Source organism: Carassius auratus, chromosome 22, assembly GCF_003368295.1.
Source record: "Carassius auratus strain Wakin chromosome 22, ASM336829v1, whole genome shotgun sequence".
In the NCBI taxonomy this organism is placed as follows: domain Eukaryota; kingdom Metazoa; phylum Chordata; class Actinopteri; order Cypriniformes; family Cyprinidae; genus Carassius; species Carassius auratus.
Genome location: NC_039264.1, coordinates 12,446,756 through 12,474,040, shown reverse-complemented (window position 1 = coordinate 12,474,040; position 27,285 = coordinate 12,446,756). Strand labels below are relative to the sequence as shown.

The 27,285-nt window shown below is 40.3% G+C and overlaps 2 protein-coding genes across 6 annotated transcripts in view; both read left to right on the top strand.

Moving 5' to 3' along the window:
- LOC113039737 (phosphofurin acidic cluster sorting protein 2) overlaps positions 1–3,497 on the top strand; it is a 51,369-nt gene extending 47,872 nt beyond the window's left edge. For all 4 annotated transcript variants that reach the window (XM_026197792.1, XM_026197790.1, XM_026197791.1 and 1 more), the window contains 2 exons: positions 40–153; positions 1,500–3,497. In XM_026197792.1, coding sequence (XP_026053577.1) covers positions 40–153; positions 1,500–1,615 — 230 coding nt within the window. In that variant the 3' untranslated portion in view covers positions 1,616–3,497. The remainder of the gene's footprint in view (positions 1–39; positions 154–1,499) is intronic.
- A 1,425-nt stretch (positions 3,498–4,922) lies between these two features.
- The window catches only part of LOC113039736 (kinesin light chain 1-like), a 28,597-nt gene continuing 6,234 nt past the window's right edge, over positions 4,923–27,285 (top strand). The window contains exons 1-13 of one of the 2 annotated variants that reach the window (XM_026197786.1): positions 4,923–5,087; positions 16,615–16,866; positions 16,968–17,198; positions 18,562–18,631; positions 20,685–20,913; positions 21,301–21,388; positions 21,650–21,751; positions 21,842–22,015; positions 22,571–22,670; positions 24,444–24,493; positions 25,606–25,673; positions 25,961–26,069; positions 26,149–26,268. In XM_026197786.1, the coding sequence (XP_026053571.1) occupies positions 16,618–16,866; positions 16,968–17,198; positions 18,562–18,631; positions 20,685–20,913; positions 21,301–21,388; positions 21,650–21,751; positions 21,842–22,015; positions 22,571–22,670; positions 24,444–24,493; positions 25,606–25,673; positions 25,961–26,069; positions 26,149–26,268 (1,590 nt within the window). In that variant the 5' untranslated portion in view covers positions 4,923–5,087; positions 16,615–16,617. The remainder of the gene's footprint in view (positions 5,088–16,614; positions 16,867–16,967; positions 17,199–18,561; positions 18,632–20,684; positions 20,914–21,300; positions 21,389–21,649; positions 21,752–21,841; positions 22,016–22,570; positions 22,671–24,443; positions 24,494–25,605; positions 25,674–25,960; positions 26,070–26,148; positions 26,269–27,285) is intronic. The other variant, XM_026197788.1, reaches the window with a different exon arrangement.

Genomic DNA, 27,285 nt, shown 5'->3' with positions numbered 1-27,285 from the left:
GGTTGATTTGCTTCACGTCTGGTTTCCTTCTACTCTCAGTGATCTTCCTGAGCAAGAAGCTGAAAGAGAAGGACGTGGACTCCAAGAGTCAGGTGATAGACAGCATCAGCAGACTCATCTGCACCGCTAAACACCAGCACACCATGCTGAAGGGTAAACCACACACACAAACCCCAGAATACAGTCAAGTACATAGTGAAAGTGTCATTTGATGCATGCACTCTACTGCCACCCTGCGGTCACTGAATGTGATATTTGTTGTGAAACGTTGGGTTTTTATATTATTATAATAGTAAAAGTTGGGGATCAATAAGAGATTTTTAAGAAATTAGTACTTTTATTCACTAAGAATGCATTAAATTGAACGATAGTGTCAGTAAAGATTCTTGAATTGTTACCAACAAGGTAACACTTTATAATAACTGCACACTATTAATCATTAATTAAGCATTAGTAAACAGGTAATTCATAATTTATAAAGCATTAATAGACAGTAATAAGCAGTTTATAAATACAGATATAAATGCTTTATTCTTGATTTAAAAGCATATCTATAATGTGTTTAATAATTGTATTTTCATACTTTATTCATGAACAATTTATCATTTCTCAATGAAGTATATCATTATTTACAAGCCAGTTATTTAGGAGTTGCCAGTGATTCATAAGATCACAAGAAATGTAGTAAATTCAGGTAGTTATAAAGCATTTAGTAGTGGTCAGTTAACTATTTATGTGAGCTCATCTAAAGTGAGGACTAGTTATGCCTTGTAAAGCATTTATAAAGGATATTTAAAGGCTCAGTTATCTTCTAAACAAAAAACAGAAACAAACACCACACAGTGATACAGAACATAGCAATATTAAAAGCCTTTAAATCTAATTTGTAAAAGCTTTACAAGGCAGAAATAGTCCTCACTTTAGATGAGTTCTCAAAAATAGTTAACTAACAACTACATGTTTTATAACTACCTGAATTAACCCTGAATTACAGTAGAAATACATGTTAATAAACCATTTATTAACACTATAAGTAACTATTACTATATGTCTGAATAAAAAGATGTATGAATGCACATTTAAATAGTTTATTAATCATTTACTTACAATTTCTAAGTGATCTTATGAACCACTGACAACTCCTTAATAACTGATGTGTAAATAATGCTATACTTAATTTAGAAATGATAAATTGATCATTAATAAAGTATGAAAAAACAATTATTAAACACATTATAGATATGCTTTTAAAACAGGTATAAAGCATTTATATCTGTATTTATAAACTGCTTATAAATGTCTATTAATGCTTTATAAATGATGAATTAACTGTTTCCTAATGCTTAACTAATGATTAATAGCACACAGTTATTATAAAGTGTTACCAATATATGTTATATGTGCAGTAGAGGTTGACTGATATTCTGCATTTGCTATTAGATATATTATTGAGTGACTTCTCACAGCAGTCATGTTTATCGTGGTCTTTGTCTCTGCAGTGTCCATCGATGGCGTAGAGTGGCACGACGTGAAGTTTTTCCAGCTGGCCGCGCAGTGGCCGACTCACGTGAAACACTTCCCTGTAGGGATCTTCGGCTACAGCAAACCCATGTGACCCGCTGCTGCTTCTTCAGCGCGAGGCGAACGTACAGATGTGGAATAAAGTGGATTTTCCTGTGGAAATGGTGTATTAAAAAGCCTGTGTCCTCAACAGAAATGTTGTCTGTGATGTTGCTTGTCATTTTTGTTGCTTTGGCGGTGGAAGGATCATTGGTGTTTTTGAAACAAACGCTGTCTTTTATTTCACGGCAGCTTCAGTTTGCACTTTGTTGGGTTAGAGTTTGTTATTATTTCTGTGAAATTTTCAGTGTTGATAATTGTTCTGTGTACAATATTATATAGGGTGGGATTTATGAAGTGAGCTTGATTGAATTTGCATTCAAAACGTTTGATAATGCCGTGTTAATATTTACAAATGGGAGACGTTAAAGGAATAGGACGAATTTGTGTGAGGATCAGTTCCCTGTAGCTCTTAAATCTCATTCTGTGCCCGTTTTGATGTCTGTAAGTTGATGACGACAAAAAAAATCCAGTTTTGGGTGAAGTGTTCCTTTTAATGACAAGTGGGAGGAGTTCGGCTGCAAGAGGGAGGGGCCACATAACTGGTGGGAGGGGTTTATGTTACAGTTTGTAAAATGATTTAGCATAGCTGTGAATCATAAAGAGCATGTCCTTTAAATTTAAGTAACATGAATACTTTTAGATTAAGAAAAGTGTCTTTTGGTTATTTAATACACTACTTTTTCATCTTTTAATTACCTGGATGAATATCACTAGCGTGCTTTGGTATTTTGTAATGAAGAAGGCAGTTTGTGTGGGTTCAATCTAAAGGGAGATCTCAAAATGCTTTAAAAAGCCCTTTAAATCGTTTTATTCCCTCTGTGTGGGGCGATGAGCAGATATTTTCACTTTTTACTCTTTTAACATTTCTACCTGCCATCTCAGATCGTTCACGGTGACCGTGTTACCAAGTGTTTTTAGAAAGGCTGTGTCTTTGTGTTGAATACAGGGTCCAGTTACTGCCGGCTAATAAGGGCTCATACTAAAACATTGTTAGGATGATAACTTTTTGTAACTTCTGTGGTGGATCTGTTTTTGTTCTTTCCCCTCTTCAAAAGTCCCTTTACAGGAATGACCTGTTTGTAAATACTGAGGGAGGGTGAGAGCCGCTTTACCTGTGGTTGTATCTGTGTGTGTGAGAGAAAGATGTGTTATTTTCAGTATTAATTTCATTGAGTTTGCTGTTATGGCTTGTGGCGTTATTTTACAGCCAAGTGCAAACTGTGATATAGTTACATTGCGTATAAAATGATGTATTCATGTCTTTAATGGAGGGAACTGTTACTGGTTTTTTTTTTCATTCTGTTTTAACAAAGTTTTTGTACTGGTTTTGTGTTGTGAGGTGGACTGTTGGGGTTTGTTCAACCATTTAGGGACTAAGCACTACTTTTAGGGCAACATGAGATTCTTTTTCTATCTTTAAAACTGAGAGAACACTAATATTCGATCTGTCTGTTACGAAAGGAAATGCAGACATTTGCACAAGCCGTATTTTTAAGTTGGACAGTATTGAATTTGAATGAACCACTAAGGAAAGCTTCTCTTCTTCTATTCTTTGTAATGTGTGTACATAAACATACAGTATACTGCCATTTCATATCATTTATACCGGTTTGAATTGTCATACAGATACTAAAATGATTTTAACCATGGCTGCATTGTGGTTTTTTTTTTTTTTTTTACATTTACAATTTGTTTTTCTATTTCCCTTTTTAAAGGAGTTGAACTCTTTTATAGGCTTTGTTTTGTTTTCAGACATTAATGAAAATAAGAAAGTGAACCGGTGTGTTCTGTTTGTAGAGTTTCTTTTCAGTATTTGATAAATACTTAATGGACGATTGTGCAAATAAATGACATATAATAAAAAATAAAAAATATGTTTGTGTTGTTTGAACAGAATATTTTGTAAACGATAAAGTACGATCCTTTTTAGATTCAATTCTTTTATAAATAGTAGAAAATCTATCTAGTTCAGATTATTTATACATTATTTAACCTTCTATGGTAAGTTTTATGCTAATTGTTGAGAACTTCGACCGTTATGTTCATTCAGTAGCATCCTAGCCTAGCGTTAGCATCGCTGTTCTTTAAGGTGTTAGACGCAGCACTGCCATCTTTCGATGAGAATTATCATAGTTGTTTCTTGAGTTTTATGTGAATTTCACTGATACTGGTAAATTTTTAAGAGTTTTGCACACAATAAATAATACCCTTAACTGATCAACAGCAAAAGAAGTGACTTGGGTGTCTCTATTCAGCATTCTCTACGTTAAATATGTCCTTGTTTGGATTACCAATGTTCATGCCTACAACTGATTCTTATAGCACATTTATAAATATGTATTTATTAGTTTTTGTTTAATTTTTGACAAAACAGATCCAAAGGGGAAAAACGTGAAAGAAAATAATGTTTTCTTGAAAAAAAAAATCTTTAAAGTTGTTTATTCTTTTTTATTTCTATCCTTAGATTTTATTCCTTAATTAAAGTCACGTTTAATGTTATATTTGATACACAAGCACTCATACAAATGACATGAATCATGTCTCATCTTGTACTGCACTGTTATTAAACCAGAGCTCATCTGAAGCCATGTTTTAGTCCTTTAAACAGAACATGGCCTTGTGTGATTCTCTGGAACACATGAATAATCAATTATATCATTGTTAGGCATACTGTATGCATAAAAAAGTAATTACAGCTGCATCTTATTAAACAATTTCGAATAATTAAATAACTATCTGAAGTTATGTAATTGATCAACAACAACAAAAAATGGCCGAGAATGAAAATTACGCGCTTTTAAGGTCACGCGCACTTCTGTGTTCTGCCGACAGATGGCGGTAAGATCAAAGTTAACTGTGACCTGACGTCACCCGTCACAATTATTGTACGGAATATTTAAATACCTTTGATGATTTAATAATTGAGTAGCAGTGTGAAGTAATATTGGCTGGAGCAGAAGACGATAGAAAGCGAGGTAAATCTCATCTATATTTTTCTTCTGATAAAATGTCTACAAAACACGCTGATTGCAGACAAATCCAGCTCCATGCGTAAATTAAATTAATCTGTAAATTATCTGATTTTTTTTCCTCACAATGCCTCATTTATGAATATTAATTATGTGACGTTTGACGTTGCTCGGCAATTTTCCTGGAAGTGTCCAGTGACACAGTGTCATTAAAATTCATAACCGAGTCTGCCAGCGTTCTGCCGCCTCTATCAGTCGAAGCGCCGCCCACTTACTGCATGTCAACCAATCCGTGAAGCCCGTCACGCTGCTCATTAATATTAATGAGTAGTGGGATCGTCCGAGCGCAGCCGCAGACACCGGTCCGGTACTCGGTGCTGCTGACCTCTCCCTGTCCGCTTCTGGATATGAGATGTGTTCTCTCTCTCTGAGCTTGGCCTTGATTTAATACGGCGTCGGACAATAGTGCAGTGGACGCAGCGGAGATCCTAACAGGTATGTTATCATATGTTAATGAGCATCAGCGAGGGTCTCTTATAATATACATACAGCGAGGTAACCATTGCATTTATACCGTAATGTTCAGTTTAAATTTAAATGGGGTGTTTTATATAGGGGAAAGGGGTTTTGGGGATTTTGTTTAACCGCGGGGTTCTGTGGTAGTGGACTTGTAATATCGAGTGTATTGTGTGATGATTGTACAGTGACCTATGGACTGAGTCTCACATGCATCAGCAGTTGTGCATCATTCAGGACAACACCCATCCCACACACACACACACACACACACACACACACACACCTAGAATAATCTAACGCCTGCTCTGTCTAACAACACTGTCAGACTGATAAACACCGTTTACTGTCTCTGACTACACCCTGATCACGTAACCGCTGTGACATCATGACGCAAACACATCATTTCTGCTGCTTGAGCTATTCTCTCAGAAACTGAGCTTCGTGCGTCTAGCCTAAATTATAGTTTAATTCACAGATTATGGCCTGACTCAGGACCGGATACACCAGCAATACAGTAATTATGACAGGAAATAATTAACAAATGCAGGTAAATAGAGAATGAGACAAGACACTCAACAACTACAAATACACTGTATTTATTTGGCAAAAACCATTTATGCATTCATACACTAAAATAAAGTTTCTTGCAAAATGAACTCCAATTAAACTCTAATGTAATCTTACTTCTAATGTAAGTTTAACATTTAATCAATGTGCTACTTGGCTACTTGGTAGTTATTTGTGAAATGTACTAGTCATTTTTGAGTCAGAATGGTTGGAAAGTAAATGCTACACCATTATTCAGTGTAGAATGAGCAAGTTTTCCAACACGTGTTTCTAAATTAAAATTAATTTTGATGCGCTTTTTGTGGAAGTTAAACATTCCTGGTTTCACGATGAAGAAAAAGCGCATTACAAACACTCTAAGACATAACACGCATTGGTTATTGATGCATTCATCATTTCTTCCTGTTCACTGTAATTTGGTGCAACCAACATTCAGAAGCGTACAGAGAGAACATAAAACAGGAAATGATATCACATGACCCCAATGACTGTGTGTCAGGGTCAACAGGTGTTTTTATGACAAGGCTAGGCTAGGTCAGTTCACATCTAATGATATTTATGAATTAAAAATAAGATGTGCACTCTCGGAGTTTAAGTTTAAACTTTTGTTGAAAATAGTAAAAAAAAAAGACCAATATGACTACTACTTTGTGTTTTATATTCGATTTGTCCTGATTTGCTGTCGAGCCAGAGACCTGAAGCGTTCAGGTAAGGTCTTGCCTGTAATATGCATTAGAAGCTATAAATCACATCTAGCTTTAGCCAGTTATTGAATTCATAATACTGAGAGATTAAGAAGGCAAGCTCTTTCCCATTGAATCCTGATTGGTGAATCACAAAGACGACTGTAGTGAACATGCACTGTAGCTGTCTTTGTGTCAGGTTTCAGCATCAAGGGACTTGCACTGATTGAAATCTTCACTCGGTGTAGTAACAGTTTAAAGACTCATCTGGTCAGAAGATTAGCTTTTGATAATGGGTTATTATCAGATATTTTCTCTTTACTGTAATGAGAGTACACTGTAAAAAATTTCTTGTTGTTTTTACAAAAACTTTTTGGCAGCTGTGGTTGCCAGAATAATTTTGTAAAAATACAGAAAACTGTAAACACATTTACGTCAAAAACTGTTAATTTTACAATATAAAGCTGTAATTTACAAACAAGAAAATGTGAATATAAACCAGTAAATTCAACAACACACAAAATTAAATCTGTTTTGTACCTTGAAAATACTGACAACCACCATAATAATAAAGATGGTACTGTATAAGAGAAAGCCACATGAAGTATCAAAGCTCATCACAAGTAGCTTCACCACAAGCAGAAGTATATATTAACATATAGAAGGTGCACATTTATGGAAACACAAAACACCATCATGGTAACACACGTGATACTTAAATAAAGCAAAAAACTTTCATTAAGCAACAGAAGATGTAACATAAAGCTCAAATGTACATAACTGATAACAAGAACTATTTAAAAACATGATTATTTAAACAAAATACTTTCAAACGTGGAGTGTCACGCAGGGAATTCTGGGAATATCAGTTTACAGTTTTAGACTGTAAATTATACATTGATTTGTTCTTTTTTTACTTCTAAAAGCTGTATAATTAACTGAATTTTACTGTCAATTTACATTAAATGCTTTGTTAGATCTTTTACAGTTTTTCCCTGTATATAGTACGGGAACTTACTGTTAACCTATTATCAGTTTTTTTCCGTAGCGTTTTTACAAAATTTTACAGTTAAAATTACACTTATTTTTTACAGTGTAAGTGAAGTGAAGTGAAGTGACATTCAGCCAAGTATGGTGACCCATACTCAGAATTTGTGCTCTGCATTTAACCCATCCGAAATGCACACACACAGAGCAGTGAACACACACACACACACTGTGAGCACACACCCGGAGCAGTGGGCAGCCATTTATGCTGCGGCGCCCGGTGAGCAGTTGGGGGTTCGATGCCTTGCTCAAGGGCACCTAAGTCGTGGTATTGAAGGTGGAGAGAGAACTGTACATGCACTCCCCCCACCCACAATTCCGTCCGGCCCGAGACTAGAACCCACAACCCTTCGATTGGGAGTCCAACTCTCTAACCATTAGGCCACGACTTCCCCGTATACTCTGTACTAATGGAGTTATTTTTCTGCATTATGATAATGAAGACTGTGAAATTAAAATATGGTCACAAACCATGCATCTTCATTTTATTTAATGTAGCGTGCAGTGTTTACAGAAAACAAGGGCTGTTAGTCATAATTACACAATACTGAGCTAATACTGTACTGTTAGTTTTAATAGCACATCCACTTTGTGATTTCATCTCTCAGATTTCATCACTGACTCAGCATCTGTGTTCTATTTCTGTTTCATTGTTGCCATGGACATTAGAAAGTGATGACTGCTTCAGTGGAGTATGAATACATTCACTCAGAACGACTGAGGATCACACACTCTTTCAACAAACTCACAACAAACAAACAACTGACTGAAAATATCCAACATATTTGATCTCCAATGACTAGATGGATTCATATTCTGAAGCTGAGATATCTGTGGCCATCATACACTACTACTGAAATCCTTCAACTCCAACTCCTCTGGCTTTTAGCAGCTTTGGCGTTGGCTTGTGCTGACTGTAAATTGGGGCGGAAATCTGGACAAAATACGTCTAGTGTTTTCTGTCTTAACTTTTCCAAACTGTCCACCTTAAAGGAACAGCTCACCCAAAAATGAAAGATAGCTAACAATGAACTCACTCTCAGTCCATCTAAGATGAGAAGATGGGGTTGTTTCTTCATCAGATTTGGAGAAATGTAGCATTCTATCACTTCTTCTGCAGTGAATGGGTGCCGTCAGAATGAGAGTCCAAACAGATGATAAAAACATCACAATAATCCGCTTGTGAAGCAAAAACCTGCTTGATTGAAAGAAACCAATCCATCATTAATTTGGATCGGATTGGAGTGGTGTAGATTACTTATGGATTATTGTGAAATGTTTTATCAGCTGTTTGGACTCTCATTCTCACGGCACCCATTCACAACAGAGCATCCATTGCTGAGCAAGTGATATAATGCTGATAAAAATCTGACGAAGAAACATTTTCAGCAAATTAACACTTTTTGGGGGGTGATGTGTTTCTTTAATGTTGTAGATAGCTTACACAAAAGACCTCAACAGTGGGGATTTTATTTCTAACAGCTGCGCCTCGTCTTAGTTGTTCCTTCCTGTTTAATCATTACTAGATGACTAGCAGCAGAGCAAGGTTTAACTTGTAAGTAAATGATTTTCATTGTGGGAATTAACATGTGAAAGGCATAGTCACATGATTGTAATTCTTCGGATGTTGTGAGTGATTTCATCACACTGTGAAGCTGTTGATGCAGTATAGAAAATAGACAGAAAGGACTGTTATCCGTCATGTGATTGGTCAGTTCTTTGGATGCAAGGCTTTATTGATTGAGTGGGATCACATGACCCACTGGAGGCTGAATGGAGGAGCATTACAGCATGAGACTGAAGTTGTCTGGGTGAAGTGTCAGCAGATTTTAAAACTCAAAGCTACTGTTGTGACAAGTCTGGTCAAATAAGGCATCCAAATAGGACTGCCACAATCATGAAATCTGGTTAATTATACCATAATTAATCATTTATAATTGTTCCCTTCCTACATTTATTTGTACCATAACAGTTACACTACAATTTACAATTACAGTAGCTTACATTACAAATTTTGTACATTTATGGGAACCAGTCAGTAGCCTACAGACTGTTTTTGCCAGTGTTGGGGGTAACACATTACAAGTAACGCGAGTTACGTTATCAGATTACTTGTTTCAAGTTACTAGGGCTGGGCGATATATCTAACGATACAATCATGCGCATATCATGATTATAGCTAAATCGCCATCACCTGCTTTCAAATGGAGCGCCATTTAATAGACAGAGCTGTAGATCCCTGACAAGATACGCAATAGCACGTTCATTATCGCGTTAAATAATGAACGTGATATTGTGTAGCTTGTCAGTGATCTATGGCTCTGTCTATTAAATGTAATTAGTTACTTTTTTAGAAAGTAGCGCAATATTGTAATGCATTACTTTTAAAAAGTAACTTTCCCCAACACTGGTTTTTGCCATTATCTAATGCGTTAACATTCTCCGTTTTCTGACGCATTATGTTTTGTTTTAGTCCTTTGATCTGTGTCCATGCGTTTCCTTGCTTAATCAATCATCCTGTTCACCTGTTGTTTGAATAATTATCTCATTAGTTCCCTTATAAGCCCTCGGTTCTCCTTTAGTCTCTGTCTGTTCTTGTTTGTAGATTGTGGTTTTCTCCTCTGTTGTTCCTGTTTCCTGAGCACTTGTGATTAAAGGTGATTACTTACTTTTCCTTGTTGAGAGAGTTTCTACTTTAAACACATTGCATAATGAAGAACAGACCGAAACCATTTCTAGCAGCATTTTTCTTTCCTTCTGCTTTGGTCCCTTTCTTTGCTCCTCACCCACGGACCTGCCCACCATTCAGCTGCTCTGCCTGGAGCAGAAGGACCGTTCACTGGGGAACATACCAATGACTTTTTAGATTTGGCGTGTGTTGTTCATATTGCGTTGTGGTTTTTTTTGTTAATAATAAATTAAAGCACCTCCTCTCTCTCTCTCCCCACTGTGTGGTAAAACACACAACAGACAAGCACTGTTATCTGCAGCACTTTCTCTTTTGCCTCTCCTCTCTAGTGACATTGCAGGAAAGAGCATGCACACACACACACACACACACACACACTTCACAACAGATATACAAATTATACTCTATAAGTGTAAATAATAATAATTCTTTATAAAAATGAATGTCATACTTATGTAAAATAATTCAAAACAGCATTACAGTGTTTCTTGGATGCCAGTTAACACACCGGTGTGGTAAAACATACAAACAGACGAGCACTGTTATCTGCAACACTTTCTCTTTTGCCTGTTAACCACAAAACACACAATGATGCAGTGTCCATCATATTAATAAACTAGAATATATGTCTTTAGTATACTTACAAAATATACATAATTATATACATATTACACATCTATTTTTTACACCAACGCATATCTATCTATTATTTATAAATGTATGTCTATCAATACACATATTATTTAATCACATGGAATACTTTATCACCATTGATCATTTAAACATGAAATGAACACCTGTAAAACTATTTAAAAACTCATGAAATCATACCTCTCCTCTCTAGTGATATTTCAGGGAAGAGGATGAACTCTTGTGCTGCGAACGTTGATGAACGTTTGTGCTGCGTTTTGAACGTCTTACCTACGTATGACGTCAGTGGACGTGCATACTGTGACTATTAACTTTAATAAGAGCACACAGCCTTCTTTCAAAATAAAATTTGAAAAGCAATTCAGGGTTCAACATCCTCCTCACGGAAGAGGATTTCACAAGCTCCACTCCAAGTCCCAGCCTGCTGCCTTCCCAAAGTCTCATGGAGCTGATGCCAAAGCTCACTGCAGACACAAAGATTGATCCTGCCACAATGACAGAACCAGAAAGAGTAACAAATCTGTCCATCACACCCAGCCCTAATCTCTTGAGTCTCCGCTGGTTCCACCCAGCCCTGAATCTCTTGAGTCTCTGCTGGTTCCACCCAGTCTAGGATCTCCTGCGACTCCACTGGTTCCACCCAGCCCTGAATCTTCCAAGTCTCCGCTGGTACCGCCCAGCCCTGAATCTCTTGAGTCTCTGCTGGTTCCACCCACCCCAGGATCTCCTGTGTCTCCACTGGTTCCACCCAGCCCTGAATCTCTTGAGTCACCTCTGGTTCCACACATCCCTGAATCTCCAGAGCATCTGCTGGTTCCACCCAGTCTAGGATCTCCTGCGACTCCACTGGTTCCACTCAGCCCTGAATCTCCAGAGTATCTGCTGGTTCCACCCAGTCTAGGATCTCCTGCGACTCCACTGGTTCCACCCAGCCCTGAATCTCCAGAGTATCTGCTGGTTCCACCCAGTCTAGGATCTCCTGTGACTCCACTGGTTCCACCCAGCCCTGAATCTTCTAAGTCTCCGCTGGTACCGCCCAGCCCTGAATCTCTTTTGAGTCTCTGCTGGTTCCACCCAATCTAGGATCTCCTGCGACTCCACTGGTTCCACCCAGCCCTGAATCTCCAGAGTATCTGCTGGTTCCACCCAGTCTAGGATCTCCTGCGACTCCACTGGTTCCACCCAGCCCTGAATCTCCAGAGTATCTGCTGGTTCCACCCAGTCTAGGATTTCCTGTGACTCCACTGGTTCCACCCAGCCCTGAATCTTCTAAGTCTCCGCTGGTACCGCCCAGCCCTGAATCTCTTGAGTCTCCAGTGGTTCCGCCCAGCCCTGAATCTTCTAAGTCTCCACTGGTTCCACCAGCCCTGATTCTCTTGAGTCACCTCTGGTTCCACAGATCCCTGAATCTCCAGAGTATCTGCTGGTTCCACCCAATCTAGGATCTCCTGCGACTCCACTGGTTCCACCCAGCCCTGAATCTCCAGAGTATCTGCTGGTTCCACCCAGTCTAGGATCTCCTGCGACTCCACTGGTTCCACCCAGCCCTGAATCTCCAGAGTATCTGCTGGTTCCACCCAGTCTAGGATTTCCTGTGACTCCACTGGTTCCACCCAGCCCTGAATCTTCTAAGTCTCCGCTGGTACCGCCCAGCCCTGAATCTCTTGAGTCTCCAGTGGTTCCGCCCAGCCCTGAATCTTCTAAGTCTCCACTGGTTCCACCAGCCCTGAATCTCTTGAGTCACCTCTGGTTCCACAGATCCCTGAATCTCCAGAGTATCTGCTGGTTCCACCCAATCTAGGATCTCCTGCGACTCCACTGGTTCCACCCAGCCCTGAATCTCCAGAGTATCTGCTGGTTCCACCTACCCCAGGATCTCCTGTGTCTCCACTGGTTCCACACATCCCTGAATCTCCAGAGTATCTGCTGGTTCCACTCAGTCTAGGATCTCCTGCGACTCCACTGGTTCCACCCAGCCCTGAATCTTCTAAGGGTGTACTCACACTAGGCACGGTTGCCATGAACCGGGCCCGAGTACGATTGTCCCCCCTCCCCACTCCCCCTCTGGCCTGCCCTCACATATAGGGTTTCAGCATTCGTGCCGGAGCACGCTTACGCCATTATGGTGCGACGGTTTCGAGATAAACAGGAAGAGCGGCGCTCTCTGAACACAATGGAGTGCATCGCTCTGTTTTCTTTGTGGATAATTTTGTGTTGTTTGGTCCGCAGCCTGTTGTTAAACAGATGTGTCGCCTTAGTGGCGCGAAAATTTTCACGTAATCGTGCTGCTCGTATGAGGATGTTTGCAAGGTACCAGCTGAAGTGCAGCAAGGACTTTGCAGTTTTTATGCGTTTTGCACCTCTGCCGTAGACCAAAGCGACCCTTTTCCTGCCATGTTGGTTTTGGAGCGTTGCAAAACCTTGATGCAAAGCGTCCTTTTCGGTGCTCCGGCACGGTTAGCGCTCACACTGCATGCGAACCGCACCCGAGTCCAACTGAACCGTGCCCTGGCCCACCTCTTCCAAGCGGGCCAGGGCCGGCTAATCGAGCCGCAGCCGGGCACGATTCGGAGCACTCACACTAGTCAAACGAACCGCGCTTTGGTGGTCAAATGCACTCGGGCACGGTTCAAACTGGCAGTGTGAGTACACTATAAGTCTCCGCTGGTACTGCCCAGCCCTGAATCTCTTGAGTCTCCACTGGTTCCACCCAGCCCTGAATCTCTTGAGTCGCCTCTGGTTCCACACATCCCTGAATCTCCAGAGTATCTGCTGGTTCCACCCAATCTAGGATCTCCTGCAACTCCACTGGTTCCACCCAGCCCTGAATCTCAAGAGTATCTGCTGGTTCCACCCAGTCTAGGATCTCCTGCAACTCCACTGGTTCCACCCAGCCCTGAATCTCCAGAGTATCTGCTGGTTCCACCCAGTCTAGGATCTCCTGCAACTCCACTGGTTCCACCCAGCCCTGAATCTACTAAGTCTCCGCTGGTACCGCCCAGCCCTGAATCTCTTGAGTCTCTGCTGGTTCCACCTACCCCAGGATCTCCTGTGTCTCCGCTGGTTCCACCCAGCCCTGAATCTCTTGAGTCTCTGCTGGTTTCACCCAGCCCTGAATCTCTTGAGTCGCCTCTGGTTCCACACATCCCTGAATCTCCAGAGTATCTGCTGTTTCCACCCAGTCTAGGATCTCCTGCGACTCCACTGGTTCCACCCAGCCCTGAATCTTTTAAGTCTCCGCTGGTACCGCCCAGCCCTGAATCTCTTGAGTCTCTGCTGGTTTCACCCAGCCCTGAATCTCTTGAGTCGCCTCTGGTTCCACACATCCCTGAATCTCCAGAGTATCTGCTGTTTCCACCCAGTCTAGGATCTCCTGCGACTCCACTGGTTCCACCCAGCCCTGAATCTTTTAAGTCTCCGCTGGTACCGCCCAGCCCTGAATCTCTTGAGTCTCTGCTGGTTTCACCCAGCCCTGAATCTCTTGAGTCGCCTCTGGTTCCACACATCCCTGAATCTCCAGAGTATCTGCTGTTTCCACCTAATCTAGGATCTCCTGCGACTCCACTGGTTCCACCCAGCCCTGAATCTCAAGAATATCTGCTGGTTCCACCCAGTCTAGGATCTCCTGCGACTCCACTGGTTCCACCCAGCCCTGAATCTCCAGAGTACCTGCTGGTTCCACCCAGTCTAGGATCTCCTGTGACTCCACTGGTTCCACCCAGCCCTGAATCTACTAAGTCTCCGCTGGTACCGCCCAGCCCTGAATCTCTTGAGTCTCTGCTGGTTCCACCTACCCCAGGATCTCCTGTGTCTCCGCTGGTTCCACCCAGCCCTGAATCTCTTGAGTCGCCTCTGGTTCCACACATCCTTGAATCTCCAGAGTATCTGCTGTTTCCACCCAGTCTAGGATCTCCTGCGACTCCACTGGTTCCACCCAGCCCTGAATCTTTTAAGTCTCCGCTGGTACCGCCCAGCCCTGAATCTCTTGAGTCTCTGCTGGTTCCACCTACCCCAAGTTCTCCTGTGTCTCCGCTGGTTCCACCCAGCCCTGAATCTCTTGAGTCTCTGCTGGTTTCACCCAGCCCTGAATCTCTTGAGTCGCCTCTGGTTCCACACATCCCTGAATCTCCAGAGTATCTGCTGTTTCCACCCAGTCTAGGATCTCCTGCGACTCCACTGGTTCCACCCAGCCCTGAATCTTTTAAGTCTCCGCTGGTACCGCCCAGCTCTGAATCTCTTGAGTCTCCAGTGGTTCCGCCCAGCCCTAAATCCAGCTCTGAATCTTTCCATTGGTTACACCCAGTCTAGGATCTCCTGCGACTCCACTGGATCCGCCCAGCTTCTGTTCTCCTGTGTTGCTGAGTCTCCACTGGTTCTCTGCTCTGATTTGTCCCTGGCCTTTCAGTCTCCAGCTCCGCCTGGCGTGAGGATTTCCTGTCTCCACCTCCAACCACTGAGCCCCAGACTCCACCGCATCCCTCTGACCCAATTGCTCCACTTTGGCTCCATAATATTCCCCCGCCCTCATATTCACTGTGCCCTATCATCCCAACTCTGCTAGTTTATCTAGTTTCCTTCAGCTCTGCCTTGGTCAATCGTTGACCTTCCTCCACCACAGGATTTCTCTCCCCTGGCATTGCCTTGTCCTTTCTTCCCTCTGGCTTAATTGGGCTTATTCTTTTACTCTTTCCACTGTGGTCTTCTGGGTCTCTCATGAGCCATCAGTTCCACTGTAGGCCTCTGTCATTTGTCTCTTAGATTCCTTCCATCAAGTTGTTGGCACTATGGCTCCTCCCATCTTTGATTCTGCCCAGGGCCTCGTCTTGACTGACCTCTTGGTCAACATCTAGCTACTTCTGCTCCTGGCTTCTCCATGGCTCCTCCAATCCTTCTGTCCCTCATGGACTTATTAATTGGACTTGGTTTAGTTTTGCTCCAACACTCTCCCTTCTCAGCTGGAGTATTTTATGGCAGAAGGACGCACCTTCTGGGAGGGGGATCCACTTTAACATGTATACCCTTGATAGCCAATGAGAGCGGGCAAGTGTCATTTACCTGATGTTGTGTGTTTTCATATCTGCTACGAACATGCTACAAAAGCAGAAGACATCACCCTTATTCTTTTTTATGCTTTGTTTTTCACTGTGAAACATAATGCGTGCTGGGAGAGACTGCTGACAACTTTGATTGTTCTCCATTTGTCAGATTTCTCCATTTTACTCTAGTCAGATTTGATCTTGCGAGTCTCTGTAAGATCTCATGTCACTGTGAAATCATTCCTACAGTCAACAAGTGTGTGTGGTCTCGTGGTTTGGTCAATTTGTCTAGTGTGTGTGCGTTTAGAGAATTATAAGACTAAAAATCGTTTGAAGCTGTCTTCAGGTGTGTGGTCTCTCATAGTTTTAAGATCAGTTAAAATTTGAAAATTCCATTCTCATTTGTAGATTTGTGTTTTCCTCCTAAATTGTTTCCTGAACAGTTTTATATTTTCTTACTATTCCTCTTCAAGAGAGTTTAACCACATTACGTAACAAATGCTTGCTCTAAAAACATTTATAATTGAATAACATTGTTAAAGAAGTGTCATCTTTAGCACCTCTATAACTGAATATTCATTTTTCATGATGCTGTACAATCTGACTTATGATATCCTTTACTTTTTGTATACATTGGAAATTACAGTTTTTATATGTAATATAATAATATGTTAATATGTTAAGTTTAGGCACATTTGTTGCCAATTCTTCTAGCATATTTACAAATAAATTGTGATTTTAAGTTCACTAATAATGAAGTTCAATGAGATATTATTGAAATAATTAATATGTCAGTCCAAAACCTCAATCCTTCACCTTTTCCTTCACAGAGCATGTCCACCATGGTTTATCCACATGAAGAGAGACGAGAGAAGCCGACGCAGGAGGATATCATCTCCAGCACTAAACTGGTGATCCAGGGTCTGGAAGCTCTCAAGAGCGAGCACAACTCCATCCTGCAGAGTCTGGTGGAGACCATCCAGTGCTTAAAGAAAGATGAGGAGGCCAGTTTGGTTCATGAGAAGTCCAGTCTGCTGCGCAAGTCTGTGGAGATGATTGAGCTGGGCCTGGGGGAAGCACAGGTGAGGGATGATGATAGTATGGGGTTGGGTGAATGGATATGGTGGAGAAAGTCAGCATCCATTGCTGAACTAGTCAATGATGTAAAAATATTACATGTCAGGTGATGATGGCCCTGTCCAACCACCTGAACGCAGTGGAGTCCGAGAAGCAGAAGATGCGTGCTCAGGTGCGACGGCTCTGTCAGGAGAACCAGTGGCTGAGAGATGAGCTAGCCAACACCCAGCAGAAGCTGCAGAAGAGCGAACAGAGCGTGGCACAGCTGGAGGAGGAGAAGAAACATCTGGAGTTCATGAACCAGCTCAAGAAATATGATGATGGCGTCTCTCCAGAGGTCAGTGTCTATGGGGTGGACCATTATACTGGCACAAGAAAAAAAAACCAATTACATCATGTTGCATTTTTTTCTGATATCTATTTTTATTTTTTTGTAAATACTGTAGGAAATAATATAGGAAAAGTTTATGAAGCAGAAAGAAAGTTCTTGGTTCTAGTTCTACCTCCAGTGTCATTGTGTGTTGTTATTGTTCACTAAACCTAAAACTATCAAAACAAATCTCACTAATAAAGCTGAAATAAGGTAAAAAATAAAATACTGTATAAATATTAGATCAAATATTAAATATAAAGCCAAAATAAGAAATGTTCCCCTTGCAACTAACTGATATTAAGCCAGTTTAATCGGAAAGTATTACAATTAAATTACTTAAACTAAATAAAACTATATATGTATATGGCAAATGACAAGTATGTATAAAAAACAAAAGCACAACACAATTTCTAAAATTTAAACTACAATTACAAAATAAAAATAATAGAATTACGGCCAAATCTATCTATCTATAATTTTCAGTTTTTTATTCAGTTTAGTTTTAGTAATTGTGTTGTGTTTTTATTATTTTTGTTTTCTTTTACAATATATCTATATAGGTTTTAATAATTAAAATTGCAGTTTAGTTTTCTGTAGTAATACTTTATTTTATTTAAAGCCTATGGTTTTCATTTTAGATAACTAAAATAAATCTGGTGTATCCCTTGAATCGCTTTGATTTTGATTTCATTTTAATACATTTATAAGTAATTTACTAAATTAGAAAACTAAATTACAATGTTTTTGGTTCAAGAACCCAAGAATGAACATTTTAAGTGGACTTATAAATGAATAAAAAGACAACTATGGGTTAAATCTCCTCTGCAGCAACATCCTGTCTTTTCTTGGGAAATGAGTCGTGTCTTTCTTCCTGTAAGTGAAGCATTGATTTATTGTCAGTTTGAATGGATGACTCTGTTTTGCTGGATGGAGATGTTACAAAGAAGATCTTCAATGTTAATGTGTGATGAATTAGTAAATGATATTCCTTGGCGAACAGAAGGTCATCTCCTTTACTTCAGTCCAATGTTTTTTATTTTTCTCTTTCTGCATTGGATGCATTTGAAGACACTCTATCTGTTAAAATGATAGTTGCCTCTAGCTTGTCATTTATATTTCATGAAAGGCTGTTTCATGCTGTTATTTTCTGAATTAATGAGGTCATTAAAAGCTCTAAAGACAGTCATGCATGGACAGATGCAGCTGACTCTAGGAATGAATATAATATATAAGACTAATAGTAACAGAGTATACTGTATATAAACAGCAGTCGTACTAAATTGAATATTTAAAAAATAATACTAATAATTCTTTGATTTTGGTTTAGGAAGAGAAAAATAGTGAGACTCCCAGAGATGGCCTGGACGATTTGTTTCCCAATGATGAAGACGACCAGGGTAAAGAAGTGCAAACATGATACAGCAATCACCCTAACAAATCCACATTACAGCTTTTCACTTTCAGAATCATTTTTATTTTGGGCCCTATTTTAACGATCTGAAACGCAAGTGTCAAAGCGCGAAGCGCAAGTAAGTTTGTGGGCGGGTCTCGGCGCTGTTGCTATTTTCCCGGCGGGATAAATGGCTCTTGCGCCCGGCGCAAATCTAAAATGGGTTGTTCTGAAGTAGCTTCATTATTCATAGGTGTGGTTTGGGCGTAACGTGAAATAAACCAATCAGAGCGTCATCCAACATTCCCTTTAAAAGCAGGTGCGCAAGTTCCATTATGGATTGCTATTATTATGGCGTATTTACCAGACGCACGCCAGGAGCGGTTCACAGCCGAGGAGACTGATGTTCTTGTAAGAGCAGTGAAAGACAGAGAAGTTGTGTTGTATGGCGATGGGAGAAACCCACCCAAAATAGCGTCGGTTAAACAGGCGTGGGAGGAAATAGCCACAATTGTTTCATCGATTTTTTTTTTCCTGGTTCTTGACGGACAAACCAATTTGTCAGATGTCCATAAATACATATATGACCTCAAACAGGTCTGATCCTTAATTACTACAATTAGCCTGAATAATTTGTAAGCTAGATTTATGCCTATTTTTTCACATCTTCGTGGCACACCACAATGATTTCCGTCATCTCATGTGTTAATATTTTTTTTAAGTGTAACAATTTATGATTTGCAAAAATAACTGTTGCATCTGTGTAGATTACATGAGCAAAGTGTATGCGCGTTGTGCACGCTTAACATTATGGTCAAGCATGCGCCCTTAAAATAGCATAATGAACAACGCGCAACGCGCCACTGACTTTAGACTAGTTTTTTTCTGGTCAGTGGCGCAATTGTTTAATGGTACAGCAAAATAGCACCAGGGATTGTTTGCGCCGGAACACGCCTCCTTTTTTGCGCTGAACCGCCCAGGGAGCGCAAGTTCATTCACTAGTTTAGCGACGTGCTTCTGTGGAGGGAAAAGCGCGCTTTGCGCAGGTGCAAAATAGGAATGACACATGCGTCGGTGTACAAAGTCAATTGCGCTGGGTGCAAGATAGGGCCCTTTATGTTTTTCAGCTGATGAACGATTTTTAACTGGATTTCTAATTTGGTTGAACGTAACTTTAATCTGTTACCTTTTAGTAGGACACTTGGCAGCTCTACATCGATTGCCTTTTTCCTTTTCATATATATTTTATTTATTGCATATTAAATTAGGTATATTTCAAAAGCTTCAACGCACTCAAAACGTCATTCTGTGAAAACTGTATTCAAATTGGATGCTGCTTTACCATATTTTTCTAATCTAAAGAAAAAACTTATTGGTGGAAAGGTCTGATACTCAAGGTTCCATATTTGGCAACAGTTTTGTAATAAAAGTGAAATGTGACAGATATGTAATAATTTGTGACAGGAGAAAGCGTCAAAGCCTAAACAAAATCTCCCAGGATCTTCCATTTTTGTGATATCAACTTCAAATTCAGAACTCAACTTGTTAAGACATGTGGCTTTGATTTTCAGAGTCCAATTTATTTTGTAAAATATATATTGTGTTTAAAATGTAAAAAATGTTTGGTGCAGTGCATTTGCTTTGCAATAGACAATTTTAGCATTTAAGCATTAAAAGCACCAGATTGCTTAAAGGCAGTGTCTGCTTATAATAAAAAGAAAGCTATGGTCGTTAATATAATAATCGTTATAGTTGTTCTTGGTGTGAACAGGCCATAATGCTTGTTGTTAATGCTTGTTTAACACTACTGACACTCTATGGCACATTTGAGCTGAATTTGGCCATCTCTCATTACTTTTGCATGTCCTTTCAGTGCTTTTGCAAAGTCTGCATTGATGCGTGTGGATGCCATGTTGCTGTACTACCCAATAGTCAAAGTGGCTTTGCATTACCAAACTGTGGATTAGAGGCTAACCACAAGAATGTAATTGAGCTGGAGGAAGCATACAGTTCATATTTTTGATGATATCAGCAGTGTTACTCTCTGTCGCCCTCTTCAGTCTCACACCGGCACAACAGTGCCGCGCTTGCTGCCGCTCAGCAGGGAGGGTACGAGATCCCAGCGCGCCTCAGGACCCTCCATAACCTGGTGATCCAGTACGCCGCTCAGGGACGCTACGAGGTGGCCGTGCCTCTCTGCAAACAGGCTCTGGAGGACCTGGAGAAAACCTCTGGACATGACCACCCCGATGTGGCCACCATGCTCAACATCCTGGCTCTGGTCTACAGGTGCGTGTGCTTGCTCATGTGTAGGTGCATGTCTTTAATTACTCCACTCCCATGTCATTACAAACCTGAATGTTCATAGTTGCATCAAACTCAAAAAAGACAACAACAAAAAACAGTAAACAGGCACTGTAGCTTTCTAGCATCATAAAAAAGCACTGTCAACCTGGCTATATTTCAAAGTATTAAACACATAATGACTTATTACCTCAGAAAGCATCTATTTATCATTTGGAGTTCTATTGTGCCACTTTAATAGTGTATTAGCTTCACTTTCGATGCTCCAGTTTCCATTATTTGTAATTGCATTGACAAAAAAAACCAGTACAGTTTTCTAAATTTCTTCTTTTGTGTTCCACTGAAGAAATAAAGTAATTTTGTTTGGTTTAGGGACCAGAATAAATACAAGGAAGCTGCTCATCTCCTTAATGACGCCCTGTCAATCAGAGAAAAGACCCTGGGCAATGACCACCCAGCTGTAAGTACAACAGAAGACATATTAGACTAAAAACAGAGTCGTGCTTGGGTTCCTGTCCAATATGTTTGCTACTAAAAGTTTTAAATGTCTTCCAAACTTCAATATAGACCTATAGGAACAATGGCACTTAAAGCCAGCCAATCAGATTGGAGCCTGTGGATTTCTGAGAACGCTTTTGTTGTATTTAAGACAAATGGTCCATGAACAGTGTCTGGATCCAAACTGCACCCTGTAATAATCAGTGTTTCATTACTAATCCAGGTGGCAGCCACCCTCAACAACCTGGCGGTGCTGTACGGAAAGAGAGGAAGATACAAGGAAGCAGAACCACTGTGCAAGAGAGCCTTGGAGATCAGAGAGAAGGTACTGTTTGTGTCGTGTCAACTGATTCAAATCAGATTTGGGTCCAGTCAGCCATATTGTAAAGATGTTTCTGTGTGTTTCATTGCTCAGGTGTTGGGGCGGGAGCACCCAGACGTGGCCAAGCAGCTCAATAATCTGGCTCTGCTCTGTCAGAATCAGGCCAAGTATGACGAGGTGGAGTATTATTACTGCAGGGCTCTAGACATCTACGAGAAAAAACTGGGACCCGACGACCCCAATGTGGCCAAGACCAAAAACAACCTGGTGAATAGAATCAGCACTCAAAAAAACAACAACAGACTCGTTCATTGTTAAGAGGGCTATTTTAAAACATTTGTGACCCTGGAGCACACATAAATAGCACAGGAATATTTGCAGCAATAACCAAAAATACATTTTATGAGGCAGAATTATCCATTTTTCTTTCATGCCAAAATTCATTAGGAAATGAAGTAAAGATCATGTTCCATGAAGATATTTTGTACACTTCCTACCGTAAATAAATCCAAACCTAATTTTTGATCAGTAATATGCATTGCTAAGAACTTCATTTGGACAACCTTAAAGGTGATTTTCTTAATATTTAGATTTTTTTGCATCCTCAGATTTCCAGATTTTCAAATAGTTGCATCTCAGTCAAATATCGTCCTATCATAACAACCCATGCATTAATGGAAAGCTTGATTATTTCACAAAATTGACTCTTATGACAGGTTTTGTGGTCCGGAGTCACATATTGTACTAGAAATAATCATACACGTTCCTTTTTTAAGGATATCCCATCATCGTAAATGTGCTTCTTTGTTATTTTTCCTGCAGGCCTCATGCTATCTGAAACAGGGCAAGTACAAGGAAGCTGAGATCCTGTATAAAGAGATCCTGACGCGCGCCCACGAGAAAGAGTTTGGATCTATAGATGGTACGATCATTGCTTGATTATGGCTCTTCGTTAGCCGCCAGCCTGCATGCTTCTCACAAAAGGGCTTTCTTTTCTTGTCTTGGCGATGCTATGAAACTGAACTGTTGTCATTGCTGAATGATACGCATTGATGACTTCACCAGCCGACCCGTGACTCTTGATATCTGCAAAACCTCACCTCTGGTTTACCACCATTCACAGAAATCCAGGAGCAAACACATCTGATTAAACACCTTTTTAATAGCAGACAATATAGGATTAATTCACACTCGGAAGGTTTTGGGACTAAATATTACATGTTCTTGCCATATATGTATATGTTTTATGAATCGACTTTTAAATATGGACGCTATATTAGTGAACTGCTAGCCTGTGCCAGGCAAACTATTCAATGTGAATGTCTCCAAAATAAATGCGAAAGCAGAAGTGCAAAGCACTTTAGTGTACGAACATCTGAACAGATGGTTTGTATCTGTGATTTCCCTTTCTTTTACTTGGAAGTTGTACAACTTTCAGGAAACGTTCTCTGTTACGTCATTTTTGACTTTCTTTTATTTTAAAGATCTCATCCTTTTTTGTGTCATTTTTATATTGTGTTGATTTGTGTGTTGTCTATATGATTTTGTGAATCATTTTAATGTTGATTTCACACTTGATTTCAATAAATCAACTTGATTGATTTCTTCGTTTTTCTATATTTTCTGTTTCATACGTCCATGCCAAATTAATTTTGTGCTCTTGACATGTTCACCTGGTGCACTATTGGTAAATGACAAAGCTTCAACAATGTAGTTATTGTTCGATCCCATACGTGTGAAAGGCCATCTCCTCCACTTATAAAAAAAAGGGTAATTGCGACAAGTGCATAATTGTGTAATTTTTATCTTTCAATTCTGACTATTTTCCTCAGAATTGCATGATATAAACACAATTACAAGTTATAAAGTAAGAATTGTATGATATATACACACTTAGTTATCGCAAAACTTTTTTCTTGCAATTCAGACTTTTTTTTCGTACAAAATTGTTTGTTTATATCTCACGATTCTGCCATTTTTCTTGCCGTTATGACTCATTTTCTCAGAACTGTGAGATTTTAAGTAATAAGGTCCAATTCTAATGTAAAAGGCTGGCCATTTTCTTACAATTGTGAGTTTATATCTTGCAATTCTGACTTCAGCACTTGCGATTACGAATTTATGTCGTGCAATTTACAGAAAAAAGTCCGAAATGTGAGTTTATGTCACACAATTGTGAAAAAAGTCTAAAGTGTGGGATAAAAAGTTGCAACTGTGAGTCCAATTTCAATGGGAATAAAAACTTCCAATTTTCTTACAATTTTGAGTTTATATCTTGCAATTCTGATTTTATGTCTTCAAAATTTCATGATTATATCACATAATTGGGGGAAAAGTCTGAATTGTAAGATAAAAAAAGTACTTTTATAGTAACTTTTTTATTTTTATTCAGTTGTGCAAACAAGCTTCCATACATAATGATTTTAACAAGTATAAAACCTAGCTATGAAACTCCTTTGTAACCTAAACCTAAAGTTGTAGGAGGAACCCAGTCATATCTAGAAACTGAAATATCATCGAACCACTGTTCAGAGTGCCTTAGAAACAGCTTAGCAATTCTCTGGCTACATTTATAGATACATTATAATAATAATAAATATGATTTTACAGTAGTTACTATGGTATTTTGCCGTTTTTATCATGTGTTTTTGTAATGGCTGATTACAGTAGTGGAACTGTTTCTCTGTGTCTGCAGCTGAGAATAAACCCATCTGGATGCACGCTGAGGAAAGACAAGAGAGCAAAGTAGGTTTCTGCCAGCACATGCGTGTGTGTGTGTGAGTGTGGGTGTGCGTGTGTGTGTGTGTGTGTGTGTGTGTGTTTGTGTGTGTGTGTGGGTGCATGCGTGTGGATGTGCGTGTGTGTGTGAGTGCATGCGTGGGTGTGTGTGTGTGTATGTGTGTGTGTGTGTGTGTTTGTGTGTGTGTGTGTGTGAGTGCATGCATGGGTGTGTGTGTGTGTGTGAGTGCATGCATGGGTGTGTGTGTGTGTGTGTGAGTGTGTGTGTATGTGTGTGCATGCGTGGGTGGGGCTGTGTGTGCATGCGTGGGTGTATGTGTGTGCATGTGTGGGTGTGTGGGTGTATTTGTGTGAGTGCATGCATGGCTGTGTGTGTGAGTTCATGCGTGGGTGAGTGTGTGTGTGTGAGTGCATGCGTGGGTGTGTGTGTGTGTGTATGTGTGTGCATGCGTGGGTGTGTGTGTGTGAGTGCATGCGTGGGTGTGTGTGTGTGTGTATGTGTGTGCATGCGTGGGTGTGTGTGTGTGGGGGGGGGGTGTTTTGGGGTGAAATGCTGAAATGCTCATGTGGAAAGCTGATATAGTGGATCCATAAAGTCACCACCCGCTCTCAGTATATTCACCTTTTGTTGCACAGAGCCTGAACTGAAAACAATTCTAGCTTTTCACAAACAGTAACAAGATCCAGAGGAAACGAATCCCAACAACTGTGAATTAGGATTGCGCTGCAGTCCTCCCACAGATCCTCACTGGGGTTTAGCTGGAGGAGGACACTAGAGAACGATCTGTTTTGCTGCTCTGATTAGGGTTCCTGTCATATTCAGAGTGTTGAAACTCATGGTTGGTTATCCTTAGTCTGCCAGTGTTTTGTGTTTTTTCAGTCCTGGCTCGAAATAAATGCCTCAGCAAAAATATTTCTGCCTCTGTATCTTGTTCTTTGGCTGTGTTTCGTCAGACACATAGACTTCGTAAAGGACAAATGAATTCCCCATGCCTTTCCTCAAGCTGTACTGTAAATGTTTTGAAGAGTTTGTTTCCCTGACTGGATGATTGACAGCTGAGAAGATTCTGAGACTTCACTGTCTGTCTCTGTGTGTTTCCCTCCTTCTTTTCTCTCAGGGAAAGTTGGCAGATGGGAATCATCATGGGGATTACGGCGGCTGGTACAAGGCCTGCAAGGTCAACAGGTGAGAAAAAGCAGCTACAATTACCCAAAATTACCTGCCCCAGAGCTAAACCTGCTGTCTGCAGTTAGTCCAGCTGAAACTTCAGCTTAAAGGAATGTGCCAGAAAGTTTAAGTTAAGGGCGCTAAAAATAAGTGTTAAAATGCACTGTTTTAAATGTAACGCCACAAGATATGCTTTGAAATAGTTTCTTTTTTGCAAGTGCTGCTACTTTCTTCAGAAAATGCACTTCTAGTTTGAATATTAAGTGTGTTGGGCATTAAATGAGACTGTGTTTTTTTATACACAGCCCCACGGTGAACACCACGCTGAAGAACCTGGGCGCTCTGTACCGTAAGCAGGGGAAAATAGAGGCGGCTGAGACCCTCGAGGAGTGTGCCATGAGGTCCCGAAGACAGGTGCAACATCTGTGAGAATCAAAGCAGTGTATGCTGGGACACATGATGTCTTTATAACGTGTGTGTGTGTGTGTGTCAGGGAGCGGCAGTGGATCCTCAGAGAGATGGAGAGAGGCGCAGGAGCACTGCATCGATCTCCAGCGTAAAGTACGACTGCAGCAGTGACGTTGGAGAAGAGGGCAGTGTGGAGTGGAATGGGGTGAGTTACTAATATCTTTGTCATGTTAAGCTGCTTTAAGTGTATGAGGCCCCTAAGGGGACATGGTGATGAAAACATGGAAGATGGGAGGACAAATTATACTCTAATGCTTCTGCATGCTCTCGCAAAAGCATTACATTTCTCAGAGGAACTCTGTATTCTTTGTATTGCAAGATGCAAGATTACTGCATTCCCCTGAGAAACTTTTGCATGTCTCGTAAAAATGAGCAATTTCTCACAAATACTGTTTAGTTCCCCTACTTTGCATTTTTCACATAACGTGTTTTTTTCTTGCGAACCATTCTGTTCCAAAAGTATTGCATTCTTTTGCAAAAGTGTGGCACTCACTGAGAAGCTTTGCATTCGCTCGCAAAACATTTGTGTTCTAGCTCATATAATAAATTGCATTCCCTGAGAAACTTTGCATTCGCTCGCAAAACATTTGCGTTCTTTCGCAAAAGTGTCAGGCTCCCGTAGAAATCTGCAATCTCCCTCAAAACATTTGCGTTCTTTCACAAATATGTTGCGCTCCCTCTGAACCTTTGCAATCTCTTGCAAAACATTCGCGTTTTTACGCAAATGTGTCATGCATTTTCACGCAAAACATTTGTGTTCTTTTGCAAATTGTCGCTCTCCCTGAGAAACTTTGCATTCTCTCGCAAAACAATTGGGTTCTTTCGCAAATGTGTTGCGCTCCCTCTGAAACTTTGCAATCTCTTGCAAAACATTCGCGTTTTTACGCAAATGTGTCATGCATTTTCACGCAAAACATTTGTGTTCTTTTGCAAAATTGTCGCTCTCCCTGAGAAACTTTGCATTCTCTCACAAAACATGTGATTTTTTTCACAAAGGTGTCAGGCTCCCTTAGAAACTTTGCATTCTCTGTCAAAACATTTGCGTTCTTTCCCAAATGTGTTGCGCTCCCTCTGAAACTTTGCAATCTCTTGCAAATGTCAAATGTCACGCATTCTCTCGCAAAACATTTGCCTTCTTTCGCAAAAGTGTCACACTCCTCCA